Here is an 18,802-nt window from a genome sequence, read left to right as displayed (position 1 = left end):
GTTTTTCTGTAGTTTTTTTTGTGTCCCATTAAAAAAAAAAAAAAAAAAAAGATACATTTGTGTCTGCTTAGCTAAATCGGAAACAAAGAAGAAAAAATAAAAAAACGAATCTACGTCTAATCATCGGGGATCCCTGGCTGATCGAAGTGAGAGCGAGCCGATCCCAGGCCTCCGAACAGAGGAGGCCGGGTGGGCGCTGTGAATCGGCATGGAGACGGTTGAAGCAGCCGAAGCAGCCGGGGGACCGGGCGGACTCATCTGCGCCTCTTTCAGCCAAGATACCACGTAAGCTACCGACCACTACTGATAATATCTCGATTGTAAGATCGTCATTATAGTGTTGAATGAAAACAACTGCATAATAAATAGTAGGAGCTGATGTAACCGTTAAATCCCTAACTCTTTAATATAATGGAATAATAAACCGGTTTACAGAATATATAAGAAGAAACCACAGACATGTAATATCAAACAAGTCGTATGCACAAAGTACACTGACCTGACCAATGGAAAGTTGGAACGTTTGAACTTTATGACATCGGCCGCAGTGAACAGTGGCCTCAGATCTGATTGTGTGCTATTTATCAGACAGTGCGATTAGTGTACCTCTGGCATCTGGATTAATAAAATAAAATAATAATAATAATAATAAAAAAAAAACACAATACAAAAACTCATAAACAAAATGGAGAGAAGTACTTAGGGTGCTAAAACAGGGCTGGATTCAAAATGAATTACTTCAGAACTCAGAGGACGTGCCTAATAAGTGATATGCATGTGTTATTCCCGTGGTATTCAGTCGGGGTTTATGAATTTGCGGCCATTATTTTAAAGGACTGCCATAATAATAATAATATAGTCTCTCAAAAGACAGTAATGAAAAGGGAGATCCCTGCTCTTGCTAGAACACTCTCAGTTTACACACAAATAACAAGGACGTAGCCCATTGTACTGGTAAAAGGTGGTGGTCTGCGGTAAGACCCACAATAACTTTCAATGTTGTAAGGGACTGGGCATCCATTTATTTCAACTCGGCGATCAGCTGGGCTTTCTTTGCAATGCCACTCTAAATGTGCCAGGGCTTGTAGTTCCTTTGTTAGAAAAGCAAGCAGAAAAATAACTTTTTTTATATAAACACTGCTGTACTTGTACATAATCTCATTTGGAAGATGTTGTAGCTAGTGGATCAAAAGGACTATAATTATCATAAAAATTCCACTGTTTCAAACTTGTTCCACAACATCGCACCGTTTTCCTGTGGTACATACTGTAAAAACACTTAGAAAGACATTGTTCTAACCTGTCATTTCGAACCAATGGTCTATTTAGTAGTAATGGAAATGTGTTTTTTTTTTTTACTTGATTGCCTCTTATTCTTAATCCCAGTTTTCTCATAGTATTGTAGGGTAGAGCCAGCTAGAGCAGCACAGAGTCAAAGCAGCCAAACAAACTTTCCAAGAAGGCTAGAGAGATGGAGCATATAAGGCAACGCAATGCAGGTTGTCTTATTTTGTATGTTTTTGCTGTGACCCAGTACAACATGACCAGTCCTCCCTGTTTTAGGAACCTTCCTGGAAAATATAGCCTATAATACATGTTACACTTACATCAGCTGTATATTCAGTTATAAGTATTAAACACATTCTAGTAAAGAAACTAAGTGTAGCTCTATTATGTTTAGTTACCATTTCATTCTGTTCATTGTAATTGAACAACATGTTCTGGAGTAAGTATAATTTATATTGCTCGATCACCCTGACATTTACCTATCAGCTCGGGCACATTAAGAGAATATAAAGCTACTTCAATTAAGAGCCAAAGTAAACCACTAGTGTCAACAAAGGTGGTACAAATGCTTCTGATCCCATAATGCCCAGCCACAGTACATTTCACCCAGTTTACCTGCACTAGACATGCATCACTTGGACCAGCTGTGCTAGTTAAAGGTGTTTTAAACAAAAAAAAGCCCAAAGACTCATAAACCGCAACTGCTGACTCTGTGTAAGTTTTTGATGTAAGCATGTCGGATTGGTCACGCCTGAAACTATTTATAGTTTGGGAAAATGTGCAGTTTTAAAAAGTGGAGGGCACTTTGCCTGGGTGCTTAGTCCTGTGTCCTGTGCACTGACCTATTCTCCTGTTTCTGTTTTAGGTCCCTTGCAGTGGGAACAAAAAATGGATACAGGCTGTTTTCTGTGACTTCAGTGGACAGACTGGACCGTGTCCATGAAAGCAGTAAGTACATGTGGTTCTTCCTGGAGCCCTGTGGTTTCTCCCTCCCAGTCCTGCTGCGTGAATCCAACCTCCACTCAGAGAATGGTCTTTGTGGGTTTGCAGTAGGATTTTAAAAGGCAGAGCTCAAACTGCTTCCTCTTTCAAAACCATGCTTTAGATGCTCCATTCAAAAGTTTCATTTGCAGGGGTGCAGAAAATTAAACGCTTTATTTCGAGATCATAAGAGACACAAGCTTTCGAAGAAACATGCACCCAAATGTCCATCCATACAAGAAAACAAATATTAAACATAATCAGACCTGAATAACACTATGCAAAGCATGGCCAATGCAAAGCAGGAAAAAGGAAATTCATTAAGAAATGCTCTTTTAAAAAAGTGGTAAAGGTCCTGGGGCCTGTTAACAAAATACAGTATAGATGACAGCTCAGGGGGTGGAACACACTAGAAAACAAGGCATCGTCTTTTGCAAGAGGTATATAAGAAGAAGAAAAAATATTGTCATGATTGGCTTTTAGACCAATTGTTCTATTTTTGGCAGCAGTTCATTTCCTAGCAGTTGATGAAAAGGACACTAGGGGGCAGACGACACCCAGAACTGATGCACACATATAACCCCCTGCACGGACACCATTTTGAAAAAGCCTTTGGCAAGTATGGACATTCAAACGAGAGTCTTCTTTCTATCCTAACTACTGCTGTACTAAGATATGATTCTTCCTCTCAGTACTGGGTAGGCAGTTCCATCTCAGAGCCCTTGTACAATGCAGTTTTGTTGCTATTGCCAAGAAGAGCCCTCTCCCACACAAGCCTCTGTTATGATAAGAACACATACCAGCTCTCTTTATTTACATACCCACCAACACTACAGTTACAACTGCGATAATGCTGCACTGTGACAATGGCAGTTCTGATCACTGATGAGTAATAAAGGAAACGGTGACACCTTGAACTTTACCTTATTGAAATGATGTGTGCAACACGTGTGCCACTGATGAAAGCACTGAGGTATCCAATGAAATGTTTGTCTGCAGTACAGAAGTTGCAATTTGTGATCGAAAGTTTAAGGTTGCAGATTCTGACTAAAATACTGTACAGGTGTTCAAGATGAAATGATTTTTTCCTTCTTTTGTCTGTTCAGATTCATGGAAATTTAAACAATGCTAGCTTGGCTTCCCTATGCAAGTCATATTTATTCTTAAACCAGTCTAGATAAGGATGACTCCTCATTTTTAACAGGACTACCTCTTTCCAACGTTTAGAAGCAGAGACCTAGTTTGATAAAGAAACTAATAAAAAAATACATGATAAAGGCTGCTATTTATGCATCATCCAAATCAGTGATTTTGGTAGTGTAAGGGCCAGTTTATGTCTATTGAATGCCATGTAACTCCATACTCTTATATGGATATTTCAGGCAGCAGTATTTTGCACAAAGTGTAATGTACTTTTATAATAAGTTAGCAAGATTTGCCATTGAAGAGTGTACAGTAAATGCTTTCAGGAAAGAGCTATCCATATTGGATGCCCGTGATACAGCCTACCTTCTGCTACCTTGCCCTTTGGTATAAGGCATTGCTCTCCCCACTTCTTACTCAACCCTCCTGGTCAGACCCTGCAAGGCAGCCTGTTTATTAGCGGCTGACATCATTAGTGTTGTATAATGAATTCTGGCTTCATTAAACGGATCCCTTTTCAAGCTTGAAAAGTATGCTGGGCACTGACTGCCGCTGCCTTGTCCCCGGCCAACAGAAAACCCAGATGTGTACATCGTGGAGAGGCTCTTCTCCAGCAGTCTGGTGGTGGTGGTCAGCCTCTCCATGCCTCGCCGTATGAACGTCTACCACTTCAAGAAAGGGACGGAGATCTGCAACTACAGCTACTCCAACAACATCCTGGCTGTGCGCTTGAACCGCCAGGTAGGAGCTCTCTCTTTGCCTTCTCTAGGATTTGGACAAGTTGCTTCTACTTTTCATGTGTTGCAGTTCAAACTCTCTTCAAGGGTCTCGCTAACCATGTGACCTACAGCAAAGGTACCAGGATGCAGCAGCATCTGTTGTGTTGTACTTGAAATTATTGTGAAGAGGTGAAATATTCTCTGCACAGTAAAACAGAGACCAGTATTTTTGTGTTGCTTTTGAAATGTACTACAAACCCGTGCAATGATGAATACTGCTGAGCCAGACATGTCTTTCTGGTAACACTTTGCACCTGTACCTGTATACCAAACCCTCACTTAACATTGGTTCCTTAGTTTTGAATGATTCATTATCCTTTGGTTCTCAGGTTAAAGCTGTTTAATTATACCTGTAAAAATGCCAGTCAAATAATGATTTGGCCCATTGAGCTCACGTGAGTAAGTGTCTGTAAGTGAAAAGCAAACAGCATAACCACATGTTCTAGACAGTGAAACCTGAATTAACCTGTCACCCAAGGAACCACAAACAGCAAGTGATCATCAATACAGCTTTATATATACTATAGCAATGATATGCACGTTTTAGCTGTGTATTTAGTGTAGCAATGTGATGTGAATATGGACATATTTCAGATTAAAAATTTAAAAGTCCCATAGTGCTCCTATATATTGTAGACTTTGCTATTGGAAATGGGGTGTACACCAATGGAGTGTGGGTCCCAATTAATACACAATTTAGAGAAGAAATGTCAAAAAGGGAGTTTAAAACCAGAATTCCCATTGGAATTGAAAGAGATTCAAATATACACCGATATTCAAGGGTGGGTTTGTGTGTGATTATAGACGGCACAGGATCTTTCAGCCAGTCGGAGGGCAGGTTTTGTTACTATGCTGTATTCTCCATATCAGCATGCTTGACGTCACTTGCTTTAAAAAATCATACCTGAGGCACCTCTTGGAATTCCATTCAGCCGCCACAAAAGTAAAGATGAAATCTGTTAACTTTTGTTGGACCAAAACCCACTTCCACCTGATTTTTCTTTAAAAAAAAAAGGTAGTGTTTAAACCTGCCTCTAAGATTTGTACCTATACACTTAATATACCAGTACTTTCATTGGTTGTTACCAGCCTTGCCCAGACCTGTCTGGGAATGTGATGAACACATTGAGTACAGACTGCAGGGAAAGGAACACCTGGCCCTGTGTTCAAGGGGAAACTGCCAGAGAGGCCACTAACTATTGACAGTATTGTGCTTTTGAGCTCAGTTTCACTTCTAAGTATTTGAAGGTTAAATTCTGTAAATAAATATATTAATTATCAAGTTCTTACCCGTTATTAATTTACTAACTTACACTTAAATTGACCTAATGTACAGTTTTGAGTTTTACTCAACCTGACTGAGTGAATTAAAGGAATAATTTGACTCCAGTTTACTTGAAGCATTAACTTTCAGTAGTACTGTTATTCATAGTTATTACATTCACTTAAACTTCAATCTTCAGTACCATGTACAAACAGTATACAAAATTAATGTTGAGTCGGTCCTTTGATTTGCAATGGCACCTCTTTATAGTACCTGAGGAAACAGGACAATGGCCAGGCGTCACAGCACTGTCACAGTCGCTGGATGAAAAGGATGACTTTACTAAGCTGTGGCTGGATCCCTTGCAGGTTTATCAGTTTGGTCTATGGACAGTACAGTATCTTAAAGAAAGCCTGTATGGAACAATTGGCTGTCTGCACTGAGCACTCTGAAGAATGCCTGCAGCAGTGTGATATATACATACACCTGTCGTAACACTCTCAGTTGGGCTGGCACTGATTTGACGTGAGTCTACAAGGTGTTTACATAGCTCTGGAAAATGTGCTTTTTGGCCACCCCCTGTGAATGTATATGAATATATTTATGTGTCACCAGACTGTCTTTTTCTGTTGCTTGGCAGAGACTGATTGTCTGTCTGGAGGAATCCATCTACATACACAATATAAAGGACATGAAGTTACTGAAAACTCTCCTCAATACGCCAATAAACCCTACAGGTAACAACAAAAACACATTTAACTGATCAGCCTGGTTTTTAAATGAGTGCATACTTGGTGTATTAGTATTTCTTGGAAACCCTAAAACTGTACCAGTGTGGATTAGTTCTCTTGACTGCTGCTGTGTTTCTCTGCCTGCAGGCTTGTGTGCGCTTTCCATTAACCATTCCCACTCGTACCTGGCTTACCCTGGCAGCTCAGCCATTGGGGAGATTATAGTGTACGATGCTAATAACTTGGTAAGTCAGTCTGTATTATAATCTATCAATCCCTCCCTCAAGTCTATCCATGAATCTGTATTCTGTGCCAGTACCAGAATTCAGCACCCTGCTTCGGCGAGGTAACCCACAGCACTCCATGCCAGCCCTGTTCTACTGGTTATTGTCCTCGCTTCTGTTCCACAGAGTACAGTGACCAAGATTCTGGCCCACGACAGCCCCCTCGCTGCTATAACCTTCAGCTCTTCAGGAACTAAACTATCCAGCGCTTCTGAGAGGGTGAGTGCAGGCAGTGCAGTAACAGCCAGAGCTGGAGCACTAGGAATGAAGCCGTGTGTGTTCTCTTGTACAGACCACACCAGGACCACTTTCTACAGTCTTGTTGACTGCTGTCTCACTTCTGAACAGCTATCTATTGATTATTCATTAATTTACTTAGTAAACTATGATTTAAATACTGAGTAAGCAGAATCTTTCAGTGGTTTAGACGTTTGCTAATAAATGAAACGTATGCAGCCTGAACGCACAGGAAAGCAATAAAGCTTTGAAATGCTCATTGAGGACCAGTCCCAGATTGAACACCCCTGACACAGGGAACGATTGAGAGTGTGTTTCTCTCGCAGGGCACAGTCATCCGAGTCTTCTCCGTTCCAGAGGGCCTGAAACTCTTTGAGTTCCGCAGAGGGATGAAGAGGTGGGTGTGCGGGCTGAGGAGAGGGAAATGCTGGTCTGCTGTCAGCAGGGTTGGGATCAATTCCATTTGCATTTCTAATCCCTGTTTAAAATCCATTGCCAATTCCAATTCCGTTGAAGGAATTGGAATTGATTTGTTCAACTGCTTTCATTTGACTAACATTGACTTCCAAGTAATTTGTTGCCACTGCAAGAAGCTCATTTTAACAGAATGCTGCTAATTGCAATTTTGATCAATAGTGTGTTGTAATTGATTTTAAAAAGGAATTGGAAATGGAACTGGAATTGAAAAACAGTAATTGACCCCAACCCTGGTTGACATGGTGCACTGTTTCTATTTCCAATTTAGCTAGCACTCTTGTTAACGGCATCAAATATAGATTTGTAACTACTTGCATAGCATAACTAATGTTCCTGAACATGATCTGTTGTCAAATACTGCACACTTGTCACTGTGAAACCACTGTAACTTATGCATGCTGTCATTACTCAATAAAACATGCTGTCTGTGGTGTACACATTGATTTTATTGATGTCATTAATGTCAAATAGGATTTACATATCGCTAACAAGTGAGACTTTGTTCATAACAGAATTCTACAAGATGACATTTTTTTAAATTAATATGATTTTAAAGGGTGTCTGCTAAGAAATGGATAAGGGCGTCTGCCAAGAAATAAATAATAATAATAATAATAATAATAATAATAATAATAATAATAATAATAATAGCAAAAGTAACTAAAATCAAGCGATATGTATTGTGATTGTGAAAGCTTTTAAATGCATTTCCACTGATCTGTTCTTTTTATTTGCCAGGTATGTCAGCATCAGCTCTCTCTCGTTCAGCACGGATGCTCAGTTCCTCTGCGCCTCCAGCAACACGGAGACTGTGCACATCTTCAAACTGGAGCAGCACAGTCACAGGTACGAGCGCTCCGTGCAGTGCCTTCGCTTCACTGAGGACTCGCTCTACAGGGCTGGAGTCAATAGCACTACTGAAAATGAAAAGCTTTAGGATTTGTTCGATAACATTCGTGAAGTTTAGGTTCATAAATCACTTCCATTTCCATTTTCTTCAAAACACCTGAAATTCAGTTCAGCAGGGTGTCGGTATTAAATCAGGTAGCAGCCTATTCATTCAGTCCAGCTGGGGGAAAATAGCCACAGCTTATTAACAATATAGTGTTTGAGGAAATTCTTTAATAAATTAAACAGATATTTAAATCAGTGTGAATTTAAAATGAGCTGTTTCTTAGTATACTGTGTAGTTGCCAGTAACTTGGTAGATGTCAGACTGCCTGCCCACCCCCTCTCTCTCTTGGTCAACAGCCGGGATGAGGAGTCTCCCACCTGGTCTGCCTATGTAGGGAAGGTGTTCTCAGCTGCCAGTAACTACCTCCCAGCTCAGGTGTCGGACATGATGAACCAGGACCGAGCTTTCGCCACAGTGCGGCTCAACGTCTTCGGACAGAAGAACGTCTGCGCTCTCTCCACGTGAGTCTCTTTCCACGCTCTGCACCTGGTGGGCCTGCTGACCAGAGGTGCTCGCCTGCCGACTCTCCCAGTGCATTTCAGTCCCGGGCCTTTTACCAGTGGAATGTACTAAAAAAAAAAAAAAAAGTGACAATATAAAAAAATATTATAAATCATGTGTGTGAAATCAACCAATCGGCTTTAGGAATTTATCAAAATTCCAGTACTACTCATCTTGTGTATAGAGTTCAACCTGTGCATGGAAGATATGAAGGCTAAAAATAAATTGTGTTTATAATAATAGTAGTTTCTGAGTACAACTTTGTTTGTGTGATTTATAATAAGTTAATAAGTCGTGTATATGGTGTCTCATTAGGTACTATAAAACATGTAAGAAACACTATTGGAATATTGAAGAAGACAGATCGGAGTCTGTGCTGAGCTAAAACAGAATGTGGTCTTCAGTGTGAGGAATGCTGGTCTGCCTGTGCGTCACGGTTCTGCACTGCTCTTTGGTTTGGTGTCTAGGATTCAGAAGCTGCCCCGCCTGCTGGTCGCCTCTGCGGACGGACACCTCTACATCTACAACGTGGACCCGCAGGATGGGGGCGAGTGTGTGCTGGTGAAGAAGCACAGGTAACCAACACTGTGCTGTGCTTTATAAAGGGGTACAGCAGGGGGGTCTGTTTACTCAGCCTTCCACCTTTGTTGTGACACATAAAACATACAAGCAGTGAAGGCAAAGCTGCTTTGTCCAACACAGTAACAAGTGATGCTAGATCTGGGACATAATCTGTACTTGATTTTAATGTGGAAACTAATATGGCTGCACTTGGTTTATTTGTGGATCAGTATATTTGTTTTCTTTGAACTCCAAATAGGTTGTTCAGCTCGGACGAGGATGAAGAGGAGGCTTCAGAGAGTGAAGTGACCGCTGCCCCGGTCAGCCAGTCGTACGCTGCGACTGTGGCCATGCCCACTACCGTGCCTTCCTCTTCAGCGGTGACAGGTAAGAACACTTAGCCATTTCCTTGATGTTTATTTTTAAATTTTAGGACAGGCAGCCTGGACGAAAGTGCTTTTTGTTCAGATAACACAAGCAGTGGCATTATGAGCTTCCCCACGTTGCCTTGCGTGTCTCTGGGACTTTTTTTGAGAAGATGTCCAGTGCCTATTGCTGTGCCAAAGAGCAGGATGATGTTGTGAAGTGCACTACACTTGACACAACAACTAATTTAATCAATTTAAAGCAGATTTGAGCCCAAACACTCAAAGACGGGAGTAGTTAAATTAACATTGTAAAAAATGGGGTCAAACCTGCAGTGGTATTTTCTAACATATTAGTAGTAGCAGTCGTAGTATTAATAGTGATGTTCTTCTAGGTTATGTAGTAAAACTAAAACGTCTGTCAAAGCGTCTTTTATTATGACCACATATTCTACCATTGCTTTTTACTTGTGGGTGATGTTGCTCCAGGTTACTCGGAGGATGGAGGAGTGAAGAAAGGCGAGGTGATTCCGGAACATGAATTCGCTGCCAGCCCTGTGTGTCTGGATGACGAGAATGAGTTCCCTCCAGTGAGCATTCCGAATAACTAACCCAGCAAGCCGCACAGTCTGTGTATGACTGAGCCCAGGCCCCCTCGATCCGTCTCCCCTGGGAGAGTGAGAGGCTGGGGGGACAGGAACCTGGCGCTCAGGGGGCACCGGCGTGGGGCAGGCACTGGAGCTACACAGCTGTGCCTCTTCTCGATAGGATCTTAGATTCTGGAGATGTGCAGAAACCTCACATTTGACTTTCCCTTTAAGAAAAAAAACAAACTTGCAATATCTGGGGCCACTTGGTTAAAAAAAAAAAAAAATTCGAATCAAAGATTTATAAAAAGCACCCATGGGAAAGTCATTTTGGTAATAATCGACAATCTTTTTGCAATAGTGTTGTAGAAGTTTCAGACAGCCTGTGGAGTTCAATGGCCAGAAATAATTCATATTGTTTTTTATTTTTATGTGTATTAATATCAATACTATATAGTTTTAATATGGTAGCTAGCTATTTTTGTAATTTATTAACCCCAGAGCAGTATATTATTGGTTATAAGTGGCTGAGGTGGAATTAAGTTGTAAACAACAAGAATATGTCATTTAATCTGGTGTAGAAAGGCAGGCCAGGCTAAATAATACATGGTCCTTTCTGTCAGGGCTCAAGAACATGACTGGCATAATTCTTGAGTTTGAAACTGTCCATTCTGAATTCCCTGAGTTAGCCTGCTGTTAATTTGCTTGGTCTGTCTTTCTACAACTTTCTGCTTTTGGTCAGTCAATCAGTAACATCTCTCCGTAATGTAGTCCTGCATGAGATGATAGTGAATTAAGGCATTAGGAAAAATATTTCCCAGGAATCTTGCATAGCAAGGATATTACAAAACAGAGTGGAGTCTGTTTATCCATTGTAGAATAACTTTTTATTTTATTTTATTAAAATCAAACTAAAATAAGATATGCATGGTGTGATACTGGATAGAACAATTTCTACTCTGGATTCTCTGCCTGTTTATTGTATTGAAGTTCCAGACAATTTTATGAAGATATCTGTCTAGAAAATCGCTCAGTGTTAGCAGCCTTAGTGCCACACACTTGCACACTAATCATTGTGTGAAACCTGTAGAGATGTCACTGTTGGGCCATCTTTAAAGAGATATCTTACAATGGTAGCCAACAATTAGCACCTTTATGCAGGAGTCAAAATGTGAAAATGTTCTTTGTGACTGAACATGCTGTGTAAAATGTGATCGCTTGTAGAATTACCTTCACCCTCAGTGGATTAACTTACAGTAATTACTTAGTGTTTAGATTGATATTATCTATATCTACTGTGCTGCTGTTGGTTGGGATGCACAGATTTTGAGGATCTGAATGCAAGCGCCGGGGACACGAAAGGGAATGTGATGTGTCCATTAACTCTTGAAAATGTGCAGTGTTTCGCTGTTCAACCCTCTGAACTAGGATCACCATTGTCTAAAAACAAGGATCTTTAAAGTTCTTGTGATTTTTAGTGTTCACTAATGCTATGTTAAGTCTAGATAGCTATTGTCAAGGTACCTCTTCAACCTTTAATATTTTCTGAAAAAAAAAAATAATAATTTGAAGGGACAATAGATTATTTTTCATTTAAATTTTCATCTAACTTGAGACAGACAAGTGTGTTCATATCCCCTGCTTTGGCTACGAATGGCCTTCATTGCATCCCTCATGGATAGGGCGTCTGATTTTTGGGTGAAATTCTTTTCCAAATTCGGGTGAATGTTTTTTTAAAAATCAGGTATAATTATTAATGAAAAAAACAGGTTAAATGGCGTGTTATATATATATAATCAAGAAAGAATAAATATTTGGATTTTATTTAGAAAGAAATAAACAAATACTTAAACACAAAGTTGTCATCAACAGTTTAAATCCCCAACGTATGTATATTTCCAAACATTGGGGTATGCAAACTTTTGATGACATCTATCAATCTCCCCTCTCTCTCTCTCACACACACACACATACTGTATATGGAGGCATTTAACCGATCCAATGCACGATATGGACATACAACAGTGAAATGAAAATGTAACCCATCTTTTTAATTCATAATTTGCTGTTTCATAATGAACTCTATTATAACATCAATTCTATGTTATTTAATGGTAAGGTATTGCTATATTATTGACTTGTATGTCTGAAGATTTCAGAAAGTTGACAGCAGTACAAGTAGATTTATTTAATTCCTTTGGAATAGTGAAGGATTATTAAAGGAAACATTTTCTAAAATGAAAATATTCAGGTGAGGGTGTGTACTTTGTGCTTTACAGTGGTTATCATTTACTTGCTTGTCAAAAAAAGGGACAAAAAATCATAGCTGGTACTGAATGGCTTCTTATTAATACTACTTTGTAAAAATAATTTAAATTAAACATATTGATGTAGGTTATTTTTAATAACTGCCACTTAATGCAAAACTGTGACTGCACACTTTCACACAGATTTCTTTGAATCTGCTCATACAAGAAGTAATGCATTACTTTTCCAGCTCAATAATGGGTGCAGTATTTGTTTAAACACACCAGGAGGTGCTGTGGCATATAGAACGCTATGTGGGAGATGATTTATTGTTTTTAACTTCGCCATCTCTTCAATTAAACTCCCTGGAGTGGAAATTGGTCTGGCTTTATGAGAGGACAACTTGTGTTCCGATTTCATAAAACTAAATAAAGGCAAGCACCAGAAATTCACAACTTCGAGGCAAGGCGCTGACATTCATAGTCATAAAAAAATAATACATCCTATTTATAAAACCAAAATATAAAAATAAGCATTATAATTCACACATGTGGTTTATATAGTAGCCTGTTGACTAGTGATGACATTCCCATGACTTACTAAGATATCTCCCACAATGACTTTTATGAGCGGCAGCCTGAACCTCACATGTGAACAATGAAAGGTGTGTTCGGTCTGGTTGGTAAACCCAGGTTCAAGCCCTACTCTTTTTTGATAACGGCTTGGGCTGATTACAAGACTGGAAAGTGCAGCAGAATGTCCTACTAGGTTGTTGTTCACTAACGTGCGCTAATCTGTTCATAACACACCCTTTGTTGAGGCGCCAGGAACAATAAAGCTGTGTTTTGGTTTTGGTAGATAAATTCGTGCCGTGGCGGGAGTCGGAGTGGAAAGGGGAGGAGGACGTGAGGTTAAAGGAAAGTTGGCGTCGGTCACTGCACAACGGGGGCTAAGCCTGAAGTCTGAAGAGTGGCTATGCATGAGCCAGAAAAACAAATATCCCATGGTGCTATATTTAAAAAAAAGAAAAAAAAAAAAAAAACTCAAGTCTTTATATGACCAGAATTTGGTCGATCAGCTCAACATGAGACGGGTGTGTTATATTAGTAGGTGCATGATTGAACTAACAAGAACTGAGTTGTAATCACATGTAAACAGTTACTTGAACAATTGTTCGTAATTTGTAGATACATTAGATGTATGTAATCTCAATGAGTTTTAATCTTTGCAGTTGTTACTCTCCATGTTTTTCTTTAATGTGTATTTGTGTGTGTGCTATTAAGGGTCCAGTCCAACGTATTGACAGATTTTTGTATGTGCTTATAACATTATGTAACCATGCAAAAGTGTTTTGCAAAGAAGTTGCACAAAACCAAAAAAAAAAAAAAAAGTAAATTATACTTTTTATTTTAGTAGAGCTACAGTAGAAATAAATATATGCAAAGCATTTCTGTGTGTGTGTTTTCTTCATTAAGAAAGGGCATGGCATGCATTTTGACTTAAATGTTAGCTAGCAAGATTCGGTGGGTGGGAGCTGGGGCCCCTTAACGTCCATCATCATTAATTCCCTATTTAAACCTCACGCACACACACCTTCACTGTCTATTGTTTTTTGCTTTCTAGCAAATGTTCTGACTCTACAAACATGCTTTAAAAATTAACTCTGTCGCTTTGTTCTCGTCAGATTCAGATGATTCTGAGCAACTAATCTCTTTTTTCCTACCTGCTCTGAAGATATTTCTCGTCCTCCAGCTTCTTTATCTCTCGTTACAGCTTCATTGCCTGCCAATCCCGTCTCCAGCTCAGCAGCCACGCTGTTCAAAGCGCTGCTCCACTGCTCAACCCCCACAGCGTCTTCATTATAAAGATTGGCCCATCGCCAAGCTTTTAAAAGCCTTGTTCGACAAAGGCATTAATGTTCCTTGACAGCGATCGGCTCGCTCTATTCAACCTCTATTGTGAAGCTGTGTCTGCTGAACCTGTCTTTCCTCCTCGGCGGCAAGCAGCTACAAGCAGGTGCCCCTCCCCAGCTCCACACACTGTACCCACTGCCACAGTGCCAGCTAAACTCTCCACTCTGACACACCCATCGGCCCAGTCAATTAACTGGAATTTCTCAGAATTACACTTGATACAGTAAAATTTGAAGCCAGCCTCCCGCCTGTTTAACTAGAACATATTCGCTCCCTCATAAGTAGCGTCCAGGTTTCCACTTCCATCAAGAAACGCAATCTGTTACCTCTTCTCGGCCATTTCAACTTTGCTTTACACATCCCCGAGGGTAGGACATTCATTTCTCGTCTTCTAGCACTCTCCATTACAGCCAAGAACCTAAGCTCCTACATCAGCATATCTTCTGAAGCCAGGAAGGATGTAAAGATGTGGGCCACAAATCACCTACTCTCTATTTTACGAAGACTTATCCCCCCCCCCCCCCCCCCATCTAAAATCTACAGATCTTCTAGAAATCTACACCATCGGCACAGCCGCTCACCTCTGGGGTCAATGGACACGAAAATCAATCCTCTTTTACAGCGACGATTAATCATTAATTATTAATAAAGGGCACTCTTCCTCCCCCCTCATCATGCAACTACTTCGACATTTAATCGGGACCTCACAATTTCATAATTCAAGCCCGTCACCTTCCTGGTACCCACAATAACACTGCCGATGTTCTTTCTCATTTACAGATATCCTGATTTCATCAAATGGTTCCTTCAGCGTCCCCATTCCCTCTTCAAACGCCACATCTCTGACATCTGCTGCTCGACTAAACTCAACATTCGCCAACCTCCTGCAATCTGCCCAACGCTACATAGCTGCATCTCTCGCTCCTGCTACCAAATCATCATACACTACTGGCTGGTCAACATTTTCAACCTTCTGTGCTCAAAATCATATCCAACCTATCCCGTTTAATCAAGACTGGATCTTAGTTTCATCTTCCACGCAAGAGATTCTCTTCATCTGGCTCCCGCTACTATCAAATCATATATCTCCGGAATCCAGTACTTCTCCAACTCTCCAATCAAGTGCCTTCTCCAACTCTCCTATCCATTCCTGCAGTTTGTCTGACACTCCGAGGGATTCTCAAGAGCCCCCCCCCCTACCCCCACACCACCCCACCCCCAACTACTAACCTTGTGTAACCTACTCTTCTTGTTTGTATGTCCTTCACGCTTTTATGCTCTGCACTGACGCATCTACTGTTGTTTGTCTCACGGTGGGGTTCTGCAGGGAGCCGGGGGTCCATCCTTTGGGGGGCAAGTGAGTCTCACTTCCCCGACCTCAGGTCAGCTACGCTACCTTTTCCTTCGCATAGGGGGGTTCTCATCACGTGAGGACCCCCGGCCATACTATCCTATCGCAGTTCTTGCTCTTACCTTACCTCACCACGTGAGGCCCTGCTCTATTTTCCTTTCAGGATGTAGCCCGCTTTACGCTCTCTGTGGTTGAGTCCCAGGCTAATCCATCTGCTCTGTTTTACAGGTTCCCTGTGGGATGCCTCTCTGCTCTCGGCTTCGGAGGCCTGTGCCTCACCTCATCCGAGGGCATCACCAGACGAGTCAGGAAACCCTTTACTGTCATTTCATTTCAGGTCCTAACCGCAGCAGGGCTGTTCCTATCACCCCAAGAGGCGCCTCTGCCGAGTCAGAGCTCTTTTATGTGTTTTCAGATCCTCGGGCTAGCACCCTTCGAGACCGAGCCCTCTCCTCTTAGCAAGATGGCTTCCCGGTCGGGGATCTTTTCCTATCCTAATTTCCAACTCCGGGTCCTCTCAGCCCACTTCTAAGTCCGGGCTAGCAGCTTGCTCCTCTATCCTAAGTCCAGGCTCTCTCCACCCGCTACTGTCCCCCTAACAGCTCGTTTCTGCCTCCTCTGCTCTATCGTCATAGCCCCAGCTCACGCCCCGTAATTACAGCTGTACTAAAAAGTAACATGAAAAACTACCCACAATTATTATAATTCATCCCAGGTCTGCATGGGATAAAGATCTAAAACCCTATGACACAGTTAACCCATTTTATTATTTACTTATGAACTGTATACAAGGTTGGCAAGAAAAAAAAAAATTAAAAAAAAAATTAAAAAGCCATTAAAACATTTGTACATTAGCACAGCCCTGTCTGTACACAGACTACACCCTCCTGTGGGAGTCCAACAAAATGTTATCATCCCATTACCTTCTCTGTCAAATATAAAGCTTGACACTTCTTTTAAAAGTCACTGCCACTTTGAGGGTTTTTGATTTCTAACAACCCTGTGTTTTACATTTCACAATTCTGTGGCCACAGGAAAAAAGTGTTTGGACCGGAATGGAAATGAGATAAAGTTCCCAACTGGGTGTGGAACACTGTCGCTGTCTCTGTGTTCACTTTTGTCCCTGACACCGGCATACTATGTGCTGGTGGTTACAGCAGGGCTCCACTGCAGGGTCGATAGTGTAGTCTGCTCGGGACACGTTGTCTGTGGCAATGTCCTGAAGCACGGCCTCTCTCTCAGCAGTGACCCTCTCCAGGACGCCTCGGTACTCTGCACTGCTGCTGTCCAGGGGAGCCCCCTCCTCCACGTCACGAGACAGGTCGAAAATGAGAGGGGGGTCATGGAGCTGCTCCGGCCCTGTACCCCCTCCACAAGCCTCTGCACCCCCTGCATAACAGACAAGACTCAGTGAGAGTACTCAATCAGACCCTGTTCTTGCCAAAGAGGCAGTACATTTCGAAAGCCTGCACAAATGAATAAAAACTCAGATTGTCAGAATTTCTTCATCTCTTTATTTTGTATTCTTTATTCATTGATTATGGAGGTTAAAAGGAAAAATGGACATGTTTCGACCTCAAGCGACCGTTTCTATAAAAAAAAGTGTAATAGCTCCAAGCTTACAGATCCAGAGTGAAAAGCTGAGGCACTGGAGGTCAGGACACTCATTTTTAAAACTGGATCGATGTATAGCAGGATACCACTAGAAAAGAGCAGAAGCTCCTTGAAGGCATTTCTTTTGAGTAGCTTGGCTTCAAGGCAGCTTCTTTTAGGAGATGCTTTGTCATCTTCAGGTATTGTTGCTCTCTTGAGTGACAGAAACACACAATAGTATTGGCCGGTGGAAATGCAGCTCCTGTCTACATTGCAGGAGAGTTTCAGCATGTACAGAAGACATGGGGCCCACATACTTAGAACGTAGAACGTGTTGCAGTATTATTACCTGTGAGGTAATAAGCCTTGTACTGCTCTAGTCTCACAGTCTGCAGATCCCCAAATCGACCAGCAGCTCCACTATTGGGGTGGAACAGAGTCTGTAAAGGAGAGAGAGAGAGAGAGAGAGAGAGAGAGAGAGAGAGAGATTATATACTGCACCCATCTGCAGCTGGAGTAACTTTCCTAGAACTATGACAGGTATGTGAAAACTGCATACCAGACATTATAACATATCAAACCATGTTTTGACAACCAGCAGCTCTCGAGGGTAAATTTCTAGAAATCAGTAAAAAATGAACAAAATGTGGCCGTTCAGTTCATTTAAACTCTGTAACAAGGGTATACTTTTACGGTGTAGGTATCTGCTAAGAAACGTAAGAGACACAGAGGGTCTGTATTTGAAATGCCGCTCAGGCATCCAGGTTCTATTTATTTAAGCAGTTGCAGTACTGGTGGCCACCACTAGGGTAGCAGCAATTATTATTATTATTATTTATTTCTTAGCAGACACCCTTATCCAGGACAACTTACAATTGTTACAAGATATCACATTATTTTTACATACAATTACATTATTATTTTTTTACACATTCTTTTTACATACAATTACCCATTTATACAGTTGGGTTTTTACTAGAGCAATCTAGGTAAAGTACCTTGCTCAAGGGTACAGCAGCAGTGTCCCCCACGTGGGATTGAACCCACGACCCTCTGGTCAAGAGTCCAGAGCCCTAACCACTACTCCACACTGCTGCCCGTAGCAATGGTAGCCCTAGGGCCGGAGGATATATACATGGCAGTACATGAATAACAAAAAGAGAAAAAAAAAAAGTTCAAAAACAGATAAGAAATAAAAATTGCCCAAGCTCGGGTCGTGCGCTACACAGGGAAGTCCCGCACCAGGAACCTTCTTCCTAACAAACTAAATAAACTGTGGTAGGATTAAAAATCCCCTAAAATAATCCCAACCATAAAGTCCACAATCCTGGTTAATCACACAGGGATCATGCTGAAGTGCACCCTGGTTCCACACGCAGTTGTGAGGGTTCTCCTTCACCTCCAGACTGTGCAGACAAAGCACCAAGAAGAACAAAGAAACTGGCTTTTCAGCCTCTTTTTAAAGACAGCTGAGAAGGGTTAATTGATTGTCAATTATTGATATCCCCCTGCCCACTTGCTGCATATTCCTTATTATATTCCCATT

At 41.2% G+C, this 18,802-nt stretch overlaps 2 protein-coding genes across 5 annotated transcripts in view; one reads left to right on the top strand and one right to left on the bottom strand.

Annotated features, from left to right (window-relative positions):
• Positions 1 to 16: 16 nt before the first annotated feature.
• Positions 17 to 13,868, top strand: LOC117424445 (WD repeat domain phosphoinositide-interacting protein 1-like). Of its 2 annotated transcripts, XM_034040780.3 has the most exons (13): positions 17 to 285; positions 2,153 to 2,235; positions 3,986 to 4,152; positions 6,095 to 6,191; positions 6,333 to 6,430; positions 6,596 to 6,688; positions 7,033 to 7,103; positions 7,922 to 8,029; positions 8,435 to 8,599; positions 9,107 to 9,214; positions 9,460 to 9,587; positions 10,055 to 10,155; positions 13,258 to 13,868. In XM_034040780.3, the coding sequence occupies exons 1-13, from the start codon at positions 209 to 211 to the stop codon at positions 13,306 to 13,308; spliced, it is 1,347 nt and encodes a 448-aa protein (XP_033896671.3). In that variant the 5' UTR covers positions 17 to 208; the 3' UTR covers positions 13,309 to 13,868. The 2 variants fall into 2 exon arrangements, with proteins under 2 accessions (XP_033896671.3, XP_058848406.1); XM_058992423.1 differs by lacking the exon at positions 13,258 to 13,868 and having other exon boundaries at positions 10,055 to 12,396.
• Positions 13,869 to 16,481: 2,613 nt separating this feature from the next.
• Positions 16,482 to 18,802, bottom strand: part of LOC117424532 (arylsulfatase G-like) — a 14,679-nt gene continuing 12,358 nt past the window's right edge. For all 3 annotated transcript variants that reach the window (XM_034040945.3, XM_058992419.1, XM_058992420.1), the window contains exons 11-12: positions 17,606 to 17,696; positions 16,482 to 17,052 (exon numbers count right to left, since the gene is read on the bottom strand). In XM_034040945.3, coding sequence (XP_033896836.3) covers positions 16,775 to 17,052; positions 17,606 to 17,696 — 369 coding nt within the window. In that variant the 3' untranslated portion in view covers positions 16,482 to 16,774. The remainder of the gene's footprint in view (positions 17,053 to 17,605; positions 17,697 to 18,802) is intronic.

The sequence above is a fragment of the Acipenser ruthenus genome, chromosome 19, assembly GCF_902713425.1.
Source record: "Acipenser ruthenus chromosome 19, fAciRut3.2 maternal haplotype, whole genome shotgun sequence".
Lineage (NCBI taxonomy): Eukaryota > Metazoa > Chordata > Actinopteri > Acipenseriformes > Acipenseridae > Acipenser > Acipenser ruthenus.
The sequence above is the reverse complement of the archived record's forward strand: the minus strand, read 5'-3'. Positions and strand labels throughout refer to the sequence as shown.